The sequence below is a fragment of the Microtus ochrogaster genome, unplaced genomic scaffold (genome assembly GCF_000317375.1).
Source record: "Microtus ochrogaster isolate Prairie Vole_2 unplaced genomic scaffold, MicOch1.0 UNK4, whole genome shotgun sequence".
Classification (NCBI taxonomy): Eukaryota; Metazoa; Chordata; class Mammalia; order Rodentia; family Cricetidae; genus Microtus; species Microtus ochrogaster.
In genome coordinates, this window is record NW_004949102.1 from 10,737,105 (window position 1) to 10,754,453 (window position 17,349).

A 17,349-nucleotide genomic window follows, 5' to 3' on the forward strand; every position below is an offset into this window, starting at 1 on the left:
TTCTGTGGCGTGTGTTCTCCGTGGGCGCTGGAGACTCTTACCTCCTTCTGTGGCGTGTGTTCTCCGTGGGCGCTTGTGTTTAAGCTTCCCCCATTTTTATGGTTATCCACGGAGATTAGAAACCCATGCGGTTTCCTGGACGTCATAGACTCTTCCCTGAACCCACAGCTCAGCTATGCAATCAAACATTTCATTCTGTTTCTACGGTTTATCTCATAAAGAGTGTGCAAAGCATTGGCACAGTGTGTGATGCAGGACACCATGTTGATAAATCCATTCCTGTTTAAGGTCGGGGTCTCTCTACGTAACTCTGGCTGTCCTGAAACACACCCTGTAGAACAAGCTGGCCTTCAGCTCAAAGAGCCTTTCCTACCTCCGTCTCCCCGGTGCTGGGATGAAGGGACTGTGCTACTCTGCCAGGCAATAATTTCATTCTTTATTCTGGTCTTCCAGTCTAGAGTCACATGCCAGCCCTTCCTTTTCCTTTGAGCATGTCAGTCTGCCTTCCTTTACTCCAGCTTGGGTTAAGTGAGGATTAATAGAAACAGCCTCCTTAGCGCTGCGCTATTTACCTGAGGGTGTGTAGGAGTCTAGCACACTGCCTGGCATGTGGTGAGCACTCTGGTGTGACTTCACTGTTATGCCGAAGCCTGCTTTGCATGCCTGTGTTCTAAGGCGGGGGATAGGGATGCTAAACACTGACCTCAGAATTCCCTCACTGTGCTCAATGGTAAATTCCGGGAGGAGGGAATTAGCAACCAGGAGCTAATGTGTCCTACCATATTTCTCCTTTAGAAAAGCTTGGTAAAGGAAATTGAGGGAAATTTGTATTTACCTTATCTATCCTTTGAATGAAAGTTATATTTTGTTTTATGTTGTATATGTGTGTGTGTGCCTGAGTGTATATATGTGCATAGTGTGTGTGTGTGTGTGTGTGTGTGTGTGTGTGTGTTGGGGAGAGGTGCCTGTGAAGGCCAGAGGAGGGTATCAGATTCCCCTAGAACTGGAGTTATGAGCTGCTACATGTGGGTGCTGGAAACCCAACCTGGGTCTTCTTGGAAGGGCACGTAAGTTCTCTTAACTTCTGGTCTGTCTCTCCAGCCCTAGTGTTATTTTTGATATATTACAATCTCGTTCCAGAGGGTGGGACCATCCGTCTGCTTGTCTATATTCAGCGAGCGCTTGTCAGTTCTGACTGTGAGTTAGAAACCCCGCCCCTGCAGGCAGCTAATGTCTCTGCGGGCTCTTGTTGCAGCACTCTGCCTAGTCTGGATGCCCCTTACCCCATGCTGATCCTAACTGGTCCTGCAGCGTGTGGGAAACGAGAACTCGCCCACCGCCTCTGCAGACAGTTTAATACTTACTTCAGATACGGGTAAGTTTTCCGTTGCATGTAAGTATGGGAGAGTCTCCTGCCTTGCTGAGGGCAGCAATAGTTTCTTTATAATGTTCTCAGATGTTGATAATTCTGTCTGCTTTAAGCAAATTCTTAGATGGAAGCACAATTTATTTAAGTTATACTTAAAAGCTAGAAGTGATAAGTAAGTGAAGTAGGTGTATGACAAGTCCTCGGATGTCCCAGCCGCCATATTGCTACAATTGGATTGGTACAATTACTTGGTCTTGCACGATGTGGAATCTTGTTTCTCCCACCATCCTAAATGATATAGTAGAGATGATTATTAGCATATATTCCAGTTGCAGAACTTACGAATTAGTGAAAAGAAACAAGATTTTGTCTTTGGTGAGACCAGTAGTAAATAGATCTCAGTGACCAAACACGTAGACAAGCAGGGCACACTTGGTCCTTGATACACCTTCCCCATGCAAGGTCTTTTAGCCTCTTTGTCATTAATCAGACTGTAATCTACACAGGGTTCTATATGTAATCCTTCTAATGTTTAAGTTATGCCAACTCAGATCGTTCTCCAAGACCTGAAAATACTGGTCGCTTTAACCGAGCGCAATGGTGTTGGAAGGAAGTGTCCCTCTACTATCTTGCTGTTGTGTGACCAAAGTAGTGAGTCTCCTGGAGACCTATTTATTGAACCAATGAGTTTACTGGGGTCACTTACAGTAGTGTGGAGACCCAAAGGCGGTTCCTTCACCATCTCTGCGTCCATCTCCGCATAGGCGGGACCCTCTGCTAACTACACCACTTCCAGGCTCCTCAGCGAGCCCTCAGCAGGCCTTCCTGAATATATATAACCTCAGAGAAATGGAGGTGTCGGGGAGCAGGGGTGGGTATGGCAGTGGGGTGGGGGACGGAAGCACTGCTTGTAGTAGGATGTTTCACTCTTTTGGTTTTTTGAGCCCCCAAATAAATCACACACAGAGCCTTATTCTTAGTTATGAATGCCCGAGCTTAGCTTGACTTGTTTCTTGCCAATTTTCCTTAACCTAAGTTAACCCGACTACTTTTTGCCTCTGGGCTTTTATTTTTCTCTATTTCTGTACACCTTTCTTTGCTTCTCTCTCCGTGGCTTGCTGTGTAGCTGGGTGGCTGGCCCCTGGTGCCCCCCCCCTTTTCTCTCCTTTGCTCCTTGCTCACCTCATTTCTCCTATTTATACTCTGCCCGCCAGCCCCGCCTATTCTTGCCTCACTATTGGCTGTTTATCTCTTTATTAGGACTATCAGGCATTTTAGACAGGCACAGTAACACAGCTTCACAGAGTTAAACACATGCAGCGTAAACAAAAGTCACACACCCAAAAGTAATATTCCCTAACAACTGTTTATGAATCTCATGTCTGGAACTTCCTGGGACTTACTTCCTGAGTCTTGAGGCACATCCTTTCAGAACTCCATGAGTCTTTTGAGCTTCCTTCCAGTATGGACTGTTAACAGTTTGGAAGGGACTTGCTAGACAACACATGCACTTTGACAGGGTGCTGTTACCGTTACCTGCTGGGCTGTCTTCCAGGGACAGCCTTCCCCCAGCTGGCCTTGTTGTCTCCTCTCCAGACAACACAGGTGTGTGTGTGTGTGTGTGTGTGTGTGTGTGTGTATACACATACATACATACATACATACATACATACATACATACACATATCTGAGAAAACCAGCCTGTCGGACATCTAAGATATATACATACATATCTGAGAAAACCAGGCCACCTGACTTACAGGTGTTTTAGAAGTTTATAGAAGTCACATTTAGATGGAACTGTCTGAACTGTTTCCTCTTTGATGTATATATCTTAGATATATACATACACACATCTGAGGAAACCAGGCCACCTGACTTACAGGTGTTTTAGAAGTTTATAGAAGTCACATTTAGAATGGAACTGTCTGACCTGTTTCCTCTTTGGTCTTTACATGTGGCAAAGGAACTGCTTTGGGATTAGTGGTATCTGCCAGTGAGTTGAAGATGTAAGTACAAAGCTGTATAGGCCAGTAAGAAAAATTAGTTTCTAATGCTGTTACTGAAAAAGTCCCCCCCCCCGAAGCTGTATGTGTCAAACAATGCAAATGGCATCTTTAAAAGGCCCATTTATGTAGATACTTAAAATTGCAACACACATTTGGACATTTCTAGACACAAATACTATAGAATATAAATATCACAAAGTAACAAAAATAAACTAAAAAGTTAGTACTAGCATTAAAAAGCTTAGTGTGCTGTTCCGTTCACGCGGGGACACCCAGCCTGCTTTCAGAGATAAGCTGAGCGCAGCGAGTAGAAGGTCAAGCGAGGGCAGTAGGGTGTATGCTGACCATTGTGCCGGGGCATAAATTTGGAACCTTTTAGCAAACCAAAGCGACCTAGGGAGCCAGGGCTTTCACTTACTGTTGTCGTGTCTGTAGTGGTGGCCTGGTCCTCTTTATTTACTGGTGATATGCTCTTGCCAATGTGTGTTTGGCCTGATATGTTTTAGAAATACTTATTGACATACAATCAACATTTATAATTCTAATTCAATCTGCTTGCATGTTCTTATCTGGTTCAGTTCCTCATCCCCACCCAATCCTATATGTCCCTTATTAAAATGCTTAGCCATCCTGATTCGATTGGTTCACGTAGTGTCTTTTTCCCTGGCTTGTCTAAGCCAGGCAGAGGAGTGACCACATCTGCCTTGTTCACCAATGAGCTCCCGCTGTCTAACATATGCCCAAGTGCTTATTACATGTGTAATGAATATTTTTTAAATGACTGACAGACTGATTGGACAAATGGACAGCCAGGTTAATGGCCGTGTATGCAAATTTAGTTGAAGTTGCAGTGACAGGAAGCATAGATGACTTTCCTGATGGATCTGTGGAGAAATGGATGGATGGATGAACTCATTCATCAAGTACTGAGTTCCTCCAATGTTCTAGTCCGTGATGATACGAGAAAGACGGCTGAGGTCCTTTCCTCTGTGTGGTGTATGCTCTGGTGAGGAGCCCCTCTGCCTTAGATCACAGACTGTGTGGTATCCTTGTGCAGGTGTGAGGTGGCAAAGCAAGCCCCTCAGAACGAACGCCGTGTGTAAGCAGAAAGTGCATGTTCATCTCCCAGCTGCCCAGACCCGAATAATCACACAGAAACTATATTAATTACAACACTGTTTGGCTCAGTAGCTTAGGCGTTTCCTAGCTAGCTCTTACATCTTAAATTAGCCCATGTCTATTAATCTGTATATCATCAGGCTGTGGTCTACCGGTATGGTTCTGGCATCCCTCTCCTTTGGCAGATACATTGGAATTTCCTGACTCTGCCTTCTTTTTCTCTATATCTCTGTTTGAATTTCCCATCTAGCCTTATTCTGTTCTGCCATAGGCCAAAGCAGCTTCTTTATTAACCAGTGGTAATAAAACGTATTCACAGCATACAGAGGGGAGTCCCGCAGCAGCCATGCTTGGTGGTGCCACTGTGGTTCTTCTGACTGAAAGTGATGAGTGTCAAGATGCTACCCACTGACAGCTCCTACCACCTTTTCTCTTGTCTCCCTCCCTCAGAGGCTCAGAAGTGGTCCACTCACTGTGCCTCAGCATCCTCCTGGAGACAGATAGCCAGGCATGGTCAGTGGCAAATCCTTCTAAGAATTCCACCCAAGACAGAGATGACAAAGACAGACCTTGGATAGCTCGGGATTTCATCCATCTAGAAAACTAAGATAGTTCTGTCATTATATGAAGCCACTTTCTGATTAAAACTATAGAGAAACATCTCAAGGGACAACCCACTGCTCTCAGTTAGAGCTGATTTTTATATGTTCGTTATCCCGCATAGACTGTGGATTTTATTTAAATGAAAGAAGGCATGGATACAATCTTATTGGGCAACATTTTCCTGGCTATTTGTTTGGCCCTTTTCTTTCCCTCTTTTTATTTTCTTTGTTTTTTTTTTCCTTTTAAAAATGGCATTAATCAGCCGGGCGGTGGTGATGCACGCCTTTAATCCCAGCACTCGGGAGGTAGAGGCAGGTGGATCTCTGTGAGTTCGAGACCAGCCTGGTCTACAAGAGCTAGTTCCAGGACAGGCTCCAAAACCACAGAGAAACCCTGTCTCGAAAAACCAAAAAAAAAAAAAAAATGGCATTCGCCAAGATCAAAATGTTCAGTGGCATTCTCACATGCTAGGTTGCATGTACAGAGATATGAATAAAGAACATAATTCTGCTGTATAGTGAACAGTGGTGGGGCTGTGTGTTACAATCTATTGTTATTATGCCCTGATTTTTACTATTTCTTCTTGGCTTAGAAATCAGTCAGATTTCTTTCTTTACCTGTGTTAGTTACTAGTGATCGAGAGATAAAAGTGCACTGCTTTCAAAGTCTATTTCTTTATTTTTATTTTATTATTTATTTATTTATTTATTTATTTTTTTTTTTTTTGGTTTTTCGAGACAGGGTTTCTCTGTGGTTTTGGAGCCTGTCCTGGAACTAGCTCTTGTAGACCAGGCTGGTCTCGAACTCACAGAGATCCTCCTGCCTCTGCCTCCCTAGTGCTGGGATTAAAGGCGTGCGCCACCACCGCCCGGCTATTTATTTATTTTTAATACAGGGTTTCTCAGTGTAGCCTTGGCTATCCTGGAACTCACTATGCAGACCAGGACAGCCTCAAACTTAAGGATCTGCCTTCCTATGCTTCCCTACTGCTAGGATTAAAGGTGTGTGCCACAGCCACCTGGCTGTCTATTTCTAACTTCATATTACCGTACAAGCCAAGGACTTCCTGGAAAAGCATTGGATGAAGGAGACCCCACCAAACGAGACTATCTTCCAGTTTTAAGGCCAGTCACGTGATCTGAAGCATCCTTAAAGACCAACTTTATTCTTCCCTCCATCTTTATTGTCACTCCAGCTTTCATGGCTACACATTGAGAGAAACCCTAGCCACGTGTCATATGATCACACGCGTGAATCGTGGGTGCACGGCCAAGCTCTGCCTGAACATCAGCATGGGACTAGCTGTCCTGATCACCGTTTCCTGAGGCACTCCAGTCGAGAACTGAGCTTCTAAGTCTGTCTCCGAGTCACACTCAACCACCTGCCCACTCTTTGTCCTCAGACATCTTTTCTTCCTGTCACCTTGTCCTAGATGCTTTGGAATGCCATGATTAGGAACGGCCATCCAAATTCCTTTCCTTCCTGACGGTGACCTTTGCACAGGTGTGGTGTGTTAGGAGCTTCGGTGAGAGTTCTCTCTGGAATGCCGAAGCCCCCCTAGTCCTTTATCACCAGACATGGAGTCCCTAACTTTGTCTTTTTGTGGTTAAGAGAAACTAACAAGGAGTGTGGCTCCCATTATAAGTTGTGATAAAATCACGTATCATGATTTCACCAGTAAATTAATTAGCAGGTAATAGAATCACAGAAATATGCAAAGGAGGGGGTCGATGCTGAAGAGGAGGGGCCGAAGAAACCCATTTCCGTTAAACTTGGTGCTGGTTTTCCTAAGCGAACTTGAGAACATTGCTTTTTACCGTGAAGTATTTCCTTTGCTGCACGTTCATAATCAGGCGGCACACACAGTGGAGGTTTCTGTGTGTAAAACTGGATGACAGATTGAAAAGCCGGCAGGTAGTAGAAGGTCCCACAGCTGTCACCAGTCGCCCCCTTTCTCCACACGAATGGAGCCATCTCTTTGTTTACCTGCCCACTTGCTTCAACTTGCTTCTTTGTCTCTTTTCAGAAATTCTTCCCAACTCCCGCCACTCAATCCCTTTGTTGGGAAATGTAAATTCAGTGTAGCGGGTAAAGACATTGCTGAGAGTGTCCAGCCAGGGATGCCAGGCCACATCTTTATCTCCTCCAACTGTCAGGGACACCAATAGACAGAGGGACCCAGGGCTCTGCCCAGGCATGGGGAGAAATGCCAGTGTGTTCCAACAACAAAACAAATGTCACCATGTTTTAACTGTTCTCTCTTTCTGGCGTCTACAGTGTAAATGTAACATTGAGACCTGAAATTTTCCTGTTACGGTTAATTCTTGATTATAATATAAAGAGAGCCATCCTATGAATTTTAAATCTGCGTTTTTGACTTCGTAATGTGGAGGTTTTGGAGGCTCCACCTGACCCTCCTAACTGGTGTGTTGTTACAGAAGTTGGCTAGAGTCATCCTGGCATGTCTGCTTAGTTCCACGTAAATCACCGTGTTCAGCTTGTCATCTGTAAAATAAGAAATAATATCTACTCAGTGGTTTTTTTCTTCTTTTTGGTAAATGATTTAGCATGTCAAGCATCTGTCAATTCTCATTTCCTATTTTAGCACTATTAGATAATCTAAAATTCTCTTTTATTACCAGAACTTAAAACTGGGAAATCAGAAGGCTGTCATTGGTTTTTTTTCTCTTTTGGGGGCCTCTACCCAGCTCCCAAATAAAGACATGGAGACTTATTCTTAGTTACAAATGGCTGGCCTTCGTTTAGCTTTTTTCTAGCCAGCTTTTCTAATTTAAATTAACCTGTTTTTCTTTTACATTTTTTGCCTCTGGGTTTCTTTCCTTTCTTTATTCTATATGTCTGTCTTTCCTTCTTAGTCTGTGGCTTGCCCCTGGCATCTTCCTCTCTCTCCTTCTTGTGCCTAGAGTTCTCCTGCTTATTCTGTCTGCCTGCCAGCGTCAGTTACCCTTTCTCATTAGCCTTTCAGCTTTTTGTTAGAATCAGGTGCCTTCTGCAGGGAAGGTGAAACAGATGCAACACATCCTTCCATCACTAAACTAATGTGGCATAAACAAATGTAACACATCTCTACATGGTTAAAGGAATATTCTGCAGCATAAACAAATGTAACACGTCTTTACACAGTTAAAATAATACCCCACAACCGAAAGATATGAGATCAAGAGTCTGGGGCATTGAGAACTTTATGTTTTGTTTTTCTGGAGCCAGCACCATCCTACAGGGTGACCTTGGACAGGTCACATTGGTTGTCAGCTTTATAATGGTGGGCTGTTACCACTTCACACTTTTTACTTTCCCTTGATGTCACAATCAATTCAGTGAATGCCTGCTCTGCTCTAGGTGTTGGTAATGCAGTGACAAAGTAGGGGACCAAGGTATTCCAGCTGCATAATGTGCTGGGAAGACAGGAAGAACTATTAAAGTAAGTTTCAGTGTAAGGGTGCGTGTGTGTGTGTGTGTGTGTGTGTGTGTGTGTGTGTGTGTGTGTATGTGTGTGTATGTGTATGTATGTGTGTGTGTATTTGTGTATATATACATGTATGTATATGTATGTGTGTATGTATATCTATGTGTATATATGCATATGTATGTATATATGTGTGCTTAGGGATGCTATATCAAGACAGTGGATAGACAAGGCCTCTCTGGTTAAGAATTCATTCACTACTTGAACTGTGTGTTCCTATAGAGGCTCATGTCTAATTCTAGTACAAAGCCATAGTCCAGGGAGAATGAGGTGTTTCTGCCCTGATGCGGAGGGGGAGATGGGCCATGACAAGCAGTTGGGAATGCAGGGGTGTTGGCTGAGGCTGTGGGGGTATGAAGACCTGCATACTATACCAGAGGACATAGGGAGGTTGACACTTAAACCTAGTCCTGACAACCAACTGGCCTTGTGGAGAGAGAGGAGAGGAGCTGGCAGGAGATGCTCATGCATCAAGAGAATGTGGAAGCAGCTGGGTGAACAATCAATACTGTGATACTTCTTAAACTGTTCTCATGTGGCGGCAGAGGGGGTGTTCCAAAAAGCGATAACTAGGTAAGTAAAAATTGGATATTGATGAGCCAAAACTTGTATAATCCACATAGATGCTTGTGATTAACTACAGCCTAACACTTACTTCTAAGACACTGTTTTCACAATTACATTACTTTATGATTTATGATCTGTGGGTCAGTTTCATTTCTTAAACACCCTTCACGATGAAAGCGTTTCCACTATGACTTCCAAGTCCCTAAGAATGGCTGGCGCTCTGTTTCTGTGACTTCAGGGCCTGCCACACCACACGACCGCCGTACTTTGGTGAAGGGGATCGAGTTGATTATCACTTCATCTCTCAAGAAGTTTTTGATGAAATGCTCAACATGGTAAGGCTGCTTCCTGCTATTTTCTTTTTATCAGAGAAGAGATACATGTTCTTTGTCAGAAATACGAGAAGGCTGTGATTTCTAAAAAGATAAAGATGAAACGCTGTGCACTTTGGAAATCTGGTTCAGTTTGAAAGTTTTCTACACCCTGTTGGGCTCATCTGGAGGGTGGTGCAAATCCCCTTGGCTTTACATGCATTTTCTTAAACAACATTTCTTCTTTCCTTTTACACGGAAGGGAACCCACACAGAGAATGTGTTTCACCAGTTGTTAAGTATACACGAACGCAGCACGTACCTGCCCTGACTGCATTGCCCTTAAAGGGCATCTCTGGGCGCCAAACTCGTAGCAACTCTGTGCCTCTTGCTTTTTCTTCACACGAACCTTACTTTTGCTTCCACCACGGTGTCCTTCCTTCTGTCACCAAGTGAAGCATGCCCCGCTTCATTCTCTTATGAAGCTTACTGAAGACCAGTTTTTCTTTGTGCCACGAACGGTCAGCTATCTCTCCTCACCCTCTTTTTTCTTCTTCCTCCCTTCTCTGTCTGTCTGTACCCTAAAACAACGGATCTGGCTAAGCCTCCAGTGTGCACATTATCAGGGGGCATCTAGGCTTGGGCAGTACAATTACATTAGCTGAGTTTTGAACAACCAACTCCTCTGTGGTGTGTCTTCTCAGGGGTCATCTTGTCCTCACAGAAGTGCAAGTGAACAAGTTCTGTAATCCCCAGGCTGCTCTCCCTGCAGCTCTGTCAAATGAATGTCTTGGACATCAGACGCCTTCTCATAGAACTGTCTTGGTTTATTAAGAGTTTTCTGAAACTTCATATTTCTTTATTTTTTCTCTTTACTTTTTTTTTTTTTTTTGAGGCAGGGTTTCTCTGTGTTGCTTTGGAGCCTGTCCTGGAACTAGCTCTTGTAGACCAGGCTGACCTCGAACTCACAGAGATCCGCCTGTCTCTGCTTCCCAAGTGCTGGCATTAAAGGCATGCGCTACCACCGCCTGGCCTAAAACTTTATACTTCTAAACGCCTTTAAAAGAGATTTGAGATTTGCCTTCACAGTACTGAGAAGTATTTCCTCCTTAGGATGGAAGCCCTGTCCCTCTCACCATGAATGTTAGTTTCTGCTCTAGTGGGGCATTTTCTCCGGGAGTTTGGTCTTTCTGTTCTCCAGATGCACCCCCTGCTCTCTGGTGTTCATAGCTTATTGGGTCTGTAGTCAAGTTAGTCTGGTTCAGCAAAATCAACCTGCAAAATCACCGCACTTCTAGGCTCTAGTTAGCTTTACAGTTTAGTGCACCACAGAAATCCCCATGTATTTGAGAAGAACTCATTTTTCCTCTTTCTGCCAACATGTATTACTTTGATGTAATTTCCATCAACTTGAGTTTTACCTCCAATCTCCTTTTCTTCAGAGTGTGGTCCTGTTGCATGAAGAGAGCTAAGTCTAGAGAGTTGTAGATTCAGGACACATTGTCAGCCTTCTGATCATGCCCACACTGTAGGCCTCCTGCACATGGAACACCCCTCCACACACCACCCACCCAGACAGCCAGGCTCTTGTGATAGACACTCTGGCCTGGGCACTACACACGCCGACCGTGAGCAGCCACACCTAGCTGCTAGCTGGATAAAGCATATGAACCTCCACCCTCTCCCGTGTTCACGCGTCTTTTCAGCCAACACTTCCTCCAACCCACAGACCATTCTCCTACCCATCCACAGATAGCTACATCCGCCCTTTCTAGAGGAACCTTGCTTAGTCATTTCCCTACAGAAGCACTCCCTCTCCTGTGGAAATGGAACCGCTGGAGACTTTGGTTGTGTGGCCATTGCTGCTTAACTAGGAAACCCACACTCACTAGGAAATGAAGGGAGTGTGACCAGCCAGAGCTGGGGGAGCTACATCATCTCAATGCTTAACAAATCAGTTGAAGGGGATATCTTTTATATTATATGCACAATACAAGGTCTCTTCCAACCATGCATGCTTCCAGAAAGTGTTTATGAGGCCTGTAGAAGAAGTAAACAAACATATATCTGAAAAATTATTCAGATATGCATACACATACAAACAGGGCTCACAATAGAATACTAAGAATTCTCCAGAGAAACAGAACTAGTAAATAGTCTCTCTGTGTATGTGTGTATATATGTTTGTCTATGTGTATATGTTTATGTATGTATATATACACATACACTTATACACACACATATGTATATACACATATATGTATATACACATATATATGTATATACACATATATATGTGTACTCACATATATACGTACTCACATGCACACACGTATACACACAACATATATATGTATATATACACACATATACTCATAAGTATACACACACATGCAGATTGGTCTGGTAGATGTATCATCACATGGATGTGGATATTGACAAGCCAGAACTTTCTGTGTGGGGGGGCAGCATGGAGACTTAGAAGGTCCAGCAGTGAAGGTGCTTGCTTACCTTCTGTTCTGTACAAACCTTAGAGGGACTGGGTGCAGTCCACCCACACTTCAGGGCAGTCTGCTTCTTCCAAGTTCACCAGTGTCATTGTTAATCTCACCCCTAAATATTCTCCAAGTTGACCCACGAACTTAACCATCACTCATGGTAAATAAGCAAACATATGAAAGATAAGCCATAGCCACGTTGTCTCCATTCATAGGTGTACATATTTAAATGCACGCATACGTATGGGAAAGGCTCAGAACATTTGTTTCCAAAGAAGAAAGAGATTGTGGCATCGAAAGAGTAAAAGATTGAAGGCATATGTTGTTGGGTTTTTAACTTTGATTATAATGGCCCCAACACACATAGTTACTAGAAACCTACCCAGCCTCAAAAGGCACCCTGCGTCTCCTGCCTAACCCTCTCTGGCACACAGCCAGGCTGTCGTCTCTACATATCTCCAGAACATCTGGAGCCAGGAGGGTAGCAAGAAGCTCCGATGCTGCTGCCGCTGCTGCTGCTGTTGCTGTTAATGACGACAGTATTAACTCCTGACTGTTTGCTATTTTTAATGAGGCACCAGCCATTTAACAGGGTTGGATGCATCCCCGAACGTTATTTATTTTAAAGCCGTGCGTTTCAGAAGGCACACTTACCAAGGTCACACATTCTTATTCTTTCTGCTGTCACCAGCTCCCCAGTTTCGATTAGGCCTAATGATTTAATAAATAGTCAAAGGAAAAGTCACAATTTGAAGGGTATATTTTTACCTGCATTTTCTTCTCTTTTCCTTTTGCAAGGGAATGCAGCTGTCACAGGAAATGGGGCTCCAGAATACACAGAGAGGGTGGTATTTAGAGATAAATGACTACAGGGCACAGCCATTCTGCTGACTAACATTTGGGGCAGTTTCAATCAAAAGTCGTCTTTAGGAGGAAAACCAGGCTGGGTCTACTTTTCCAAGCTTTTAGGATGCCCACAGCCTTCAGGATTACCTGTTCCTCGTGGCTTATCTTGAAATGTAAGGAGTTTAGGATCGGGGTCCTTTTCGAGAAGCCTGGGATGCTGGCATAGCCACAAGGGACAGGACAAGCCATCAGTTTTACTCTTTTGACAGTGAAGGTTTGTGGTGTGGATTTGGCAGGAAATAGGTAAACAATTATCATGGTCTGTCCTACCAGAAGCTTCCACCCATAACTTTTCTCAGACATTTTGTCTATAGATTATTTCAATAAACCTTATTTTCATCAGGAGGAATTCTGAGTAGCCCCTATCAGAGTTTGGTGGTGTCCCACTACCTGTTACCGTTGTGACGTTCTGTACTTCCTAACACTTTAGTTTGTGTGGAATTAGGTGAAAGTTAAGACATCAAGTGATTTTACCATTGCATTAAAGCACCTGCTATGTGCAAATCTTTGTATTTTTCTAATTCCAGGGGAAATTTATCCTAACATTTAGTTATGGTAACCACAATTATGGATTAAATAGGGACACTGTAGAAGGTATTGCAAGAGATGGACTAGCAAGCTGCATTCATATGGAAATAGAAGTAAGTATTCTTCATTGAGCTGTGAGTACCTGTGCTCGTGTGTGTGTGTGTGTGTGTGTGTGTGTGTGTGTGTGTGTGTGTGTGTGTGTGTATGGCATGTCAGGTTGGGGCTACAATATCTGGATAACATATTGCTGGGCACAAGAGAGATGCTACAGAGGCATGAAGTGTTAAGTTTATCGTCAGTGTGGGAGGGAAGATCTATGAAAGTCCAGTGACATTTAGGTCATAGCTTCATTCAAGACTTACTGTCTCTTCTTCACTAACGCATCCCTCTGCTGTTGCAGCGTGCCTTCATTTATATGGAGTGGGTACAGGCGTGGGTGGCTCCCCTCCATTAGGGACTGTGTCAGCCTGAGTGGTCACTCTGTTCCTTCATTCTTCACAGGGGCAGGGTGAGCGGGCGGTGCTGTCATTTGGCACTGGTTGTTCACTGGATGCAATGTTTTTATACTTCTGCAAGCTAGGCTTGCGGATTTCAGATTTTTGTCTCCCTTCTCAAATTAGAATGTATAGACATTTTTTCAAAATTCTGAGCCCATGAATTTCCTATCCTCTTGTCTGAAGAATGAACATGTAACTCAGCCAAACAAATCAGGTCTTCAGTGATGGCTGATTTTTTTTTTAAAAAAATACTTTTACTAAGCAATAGAAATCTTATGATCAGACAAAATAAATTAATTAAAACAAACATAAAACAAAACTTCACAAGGCGGTTCTTTCCTGTTGACTGAACGTTAGCTTTGTCTTCCTTTGTAATGCCAGAGGAGGAGACAGTGGCCCCTTTTGGCATCTAGTATTGGTTAACTGTTCCCCACCTTTATTGAAGCTGGGCATACTTGTGTCAGCTCTTTAACTTCCTGTATCATTATCCATTCTTTTTGCAGTTGACTGGTTCTGTACCTTTAAGAAAAGTCTTCTTTACTCTTTAAAAAAAAAATGTCTGCCTTGGACAGAGGAAACAAAAACTAATGCATGTTTGAGCGAAGCAGCGCTCCGTCTTATTGTGTCCACCTTTTTCCAGTGCAACAGTTTCCTGAGTGACAGCTCCTGCTTGCCTTTCTTTCCCTCCTGAGAGCTTACCACTCCTCATATCCAGGAGGTCAAATCTATAAACTGTTTTGTTTCCCTGCTTCTCCCCAGCTGAGGTATTTTTTTCCCTGACTGCCCTTGTCACCGACTTTTTCAGACACTGTTTTAAAAGCAGCCTGTATTTCTTCCCACTGAATCGTTAAAGCAGAAATTTTGAACTTGAGTTAAACCGATGACGCTAGAACTGAGATGGAAGGGACTTCATAGTCCACTTGGAACAACTCTTCCACGTCACCCAATGAGGAAACTTCTGCCCAGAGAGTTTGAGGGATGTGTGCAGAGTCCTTAGGATCTACGAAGCTGAAGTCACAGCCCAGAGCTCCCAGTTTGCAGGCCATACCACATCACCCTGTGGCCATCTGGTAGCAGGCTGTGCTGACTCTGGTCTCTACCCTCCAGAAAGAGGCTAGAAGATGTGGAACCACAATGATGTTGGCGGTTATTCCAACCAGTCTTTAAGTTTTGCATCTACAATGGGAGGAAGTGTTGGAGGCAGAAGCTCTGGCCCTAGATAAGGGAGGCTAATACTTTGACAAACCATAAAAGCAAGGTAGCCTTGGTAGTTCTAGCAGCAACAGCAGTAGCTATGGTGGTATCAGGAGAGTCTCTGAACTCAGCCAAGTACAGTGGTAGCAAGGTCTAACTGCTACAAAGAAGACATGTTTGGCAACCCCGTCCCCAACTCCCCCAAGCTCAAGGACTGTGTTTGTGACCATAGTAGTCTGATCATGGTGCTGAAGCGCTCTCTCTCTCTCTCTCTCTCTCTCTCTCTCTCTCTCTCTCTCTCTCTCTCTCTCTCGTGTATGTATGTATGTACGTATGTATGTATGCCTTTTTGAGTTGCTGACTTAGAAACAAGAATGGTATCAAAGTGATGGATGGCAGAGGAGTACCAGGGGAGCCTTTATCCCTGGGAAGATCTCTATCTTCTATTGCTTCAAGATGCCTATTGAAATATGGAATTGAATTACTTTTTGATAATAACATGGCAGTACTGCCATGAATATCCCCATTTTATGTCTGGCAATTTTCTTTTCTAACAGCCATATTCATTAGAACAATTAACTTGAGGACAACCAGGTGGAATGAATTGTAGTGGTTCCTATCATAATTTAATATTTGATGAAGAAAGGAAAGTAATCCAACCTTGGAATATTGATAGGAAAATAGCAGCTGATCCTACAGACAAAATGTGTTCTTCGGTGTGATTCTGTGTGCGCCCTCTGAGTTGTCACCTTCCACAGTGATGTCCCCAGAGGGGAGCTGCTTCTTACTCACCTTTTCTCTTCTTTCCCAGGGCGTAAGAAGTTTGAAATATTCCTATTTCGAGCCTCGCTATATCTTGGTGGTGCCCATGGACAAGGAAAAATATGAAGGATACTTGCGGAGAAAGGGATTGTTTAGTCGAGCAGAAATTGACTTTGCTGTCTCCAGGGTGGACCTTTACATTAAAATTAATCGGAAATTTCCAGGGTATTTCGATGCAGTGATTAATGCAGGTCAGTAATGCCCGGCAGATTTTTATTTATTTTTTTAATATGCTTTCTTGTTTGAAGTATATAATCACTGCACTTCCAATTTATGTCCTGGAAAGAAAAGTCTTAGGAAACAGATATTTATTGTAATTAGAAGCTGCAAAAAGCTGCAGAAGGGGGTAAGAACGTGTGAGCTCTCATCTCCCACAGTTTCCATCAGAAGGTTGAATCGTGTTGGTCCATGAAGTTGTGACTAATAAAGTTGGTATAAAATGGGCCCATATAGATTCCTCCCCCTGGGGGCACTGCGATAATAAAGATGGATAATATCTCATTTAAAATATATGTTTAAGCTTCTAAAGGCATATGAAGCTCACATAATTTTTATCATAATCTATTTATACAAAGAAATACAACTACTGAAAATATTGGAAATTTGAAAGTATCTGAGTAAAACATTTTCAAAAACTACCTCAGAATAAAGCATGCTATTTTTTTAGCCCAGATATTTTCCAATTTTATCACCACAGAGAAATAATGAGTGTTTGAGGTAAGGGATATGATAATTACCCACATGTATATATGTGTTGTGTTTCATAAGTGTGTGCAATTATGTAGATTCAAATTTTATCATATAAGCCAGATAGTGGTGGTGCACGCCTTTACTCCCAGCACTTGGGAGGCAAAGCAGGTCAAAACAAAACAAAACAAAAATTATTAAATAAAAAAGGCTACTAGATTTGGAACAGAAGCCAAAGAGAGAAAGATAGAGAAATTATTGAAATAGGGAACTTTCTGTTTTTAATTATACGGTCTCATACATCTGTGAAGGGATGGTAAATGCTGTGTATAGATGAGAAGATACCTAGGAGCGGTGGGATGGCTCCGACCTGCTGCCAGACCAGTTCACTCCCTCAGACTCATGTGGTGGAAGGAGAGAACTGGCTTTTAGGGGCGGCGTGTTTGAGACAGGGTTTCTCCACGTAGCCCTGGCTGTCCTGGAACTCACTCTGCAGACCATGCTGGCCTTGAACTGCTTCTGCCTCCCAAGGGGCGTGCTGGGATTAAAGGCGTGCACCACCACCGCCCAGTGAAAACTGACTTCTGTGACTTGTCCTCTGACTGCTACATGCAGCCCCTCAACTAATAAAGAAATGCAGTAATTTAAAAAGGGGGGCTTAGCCGGGCGGTGGTGGCGCACGCCTTTAATCCCAGCACTTGGGAGGCAGAGGCAGGTGGATCTCTGTGAGTTCGAGACCAGCCTGGTCTACA

The 17,349-nt window shown here is 43.4% G+C and overlaps 1 protein-coding gene across 1 annotated transcript in view; it reads left to right on the forward strand.

Annotated features, from left to right (window-relative positions):
- Positions 1-17,349, forward strand: part of Lrguk (leucine rich repeats and guanylate kinase domain containing) — a 114,600-nt gene that overhangs the window by 52,908 nt on the left and 44,343 nt on the right. Inside the window, exons 11-14 of the mRNA XM_005365801.3 lie at positions 1,256-1,375; positions 9,393-9,489; positions 13,397-13,510; positions 15,900-16,101. Coding sequence (XP_005365858.1) covers positions 1,256-1,375; positions 9,393-9,489; positions 13,397-13,510; positions 15,900-16,101 — 533 coding nt within the window. The remainder of the gene's footprint in view (positions 1-1,255; positions 1,376-9,392; positions 9,490-13,396; positions 13,511-15,899; positions 16,102-17,349) is intronic.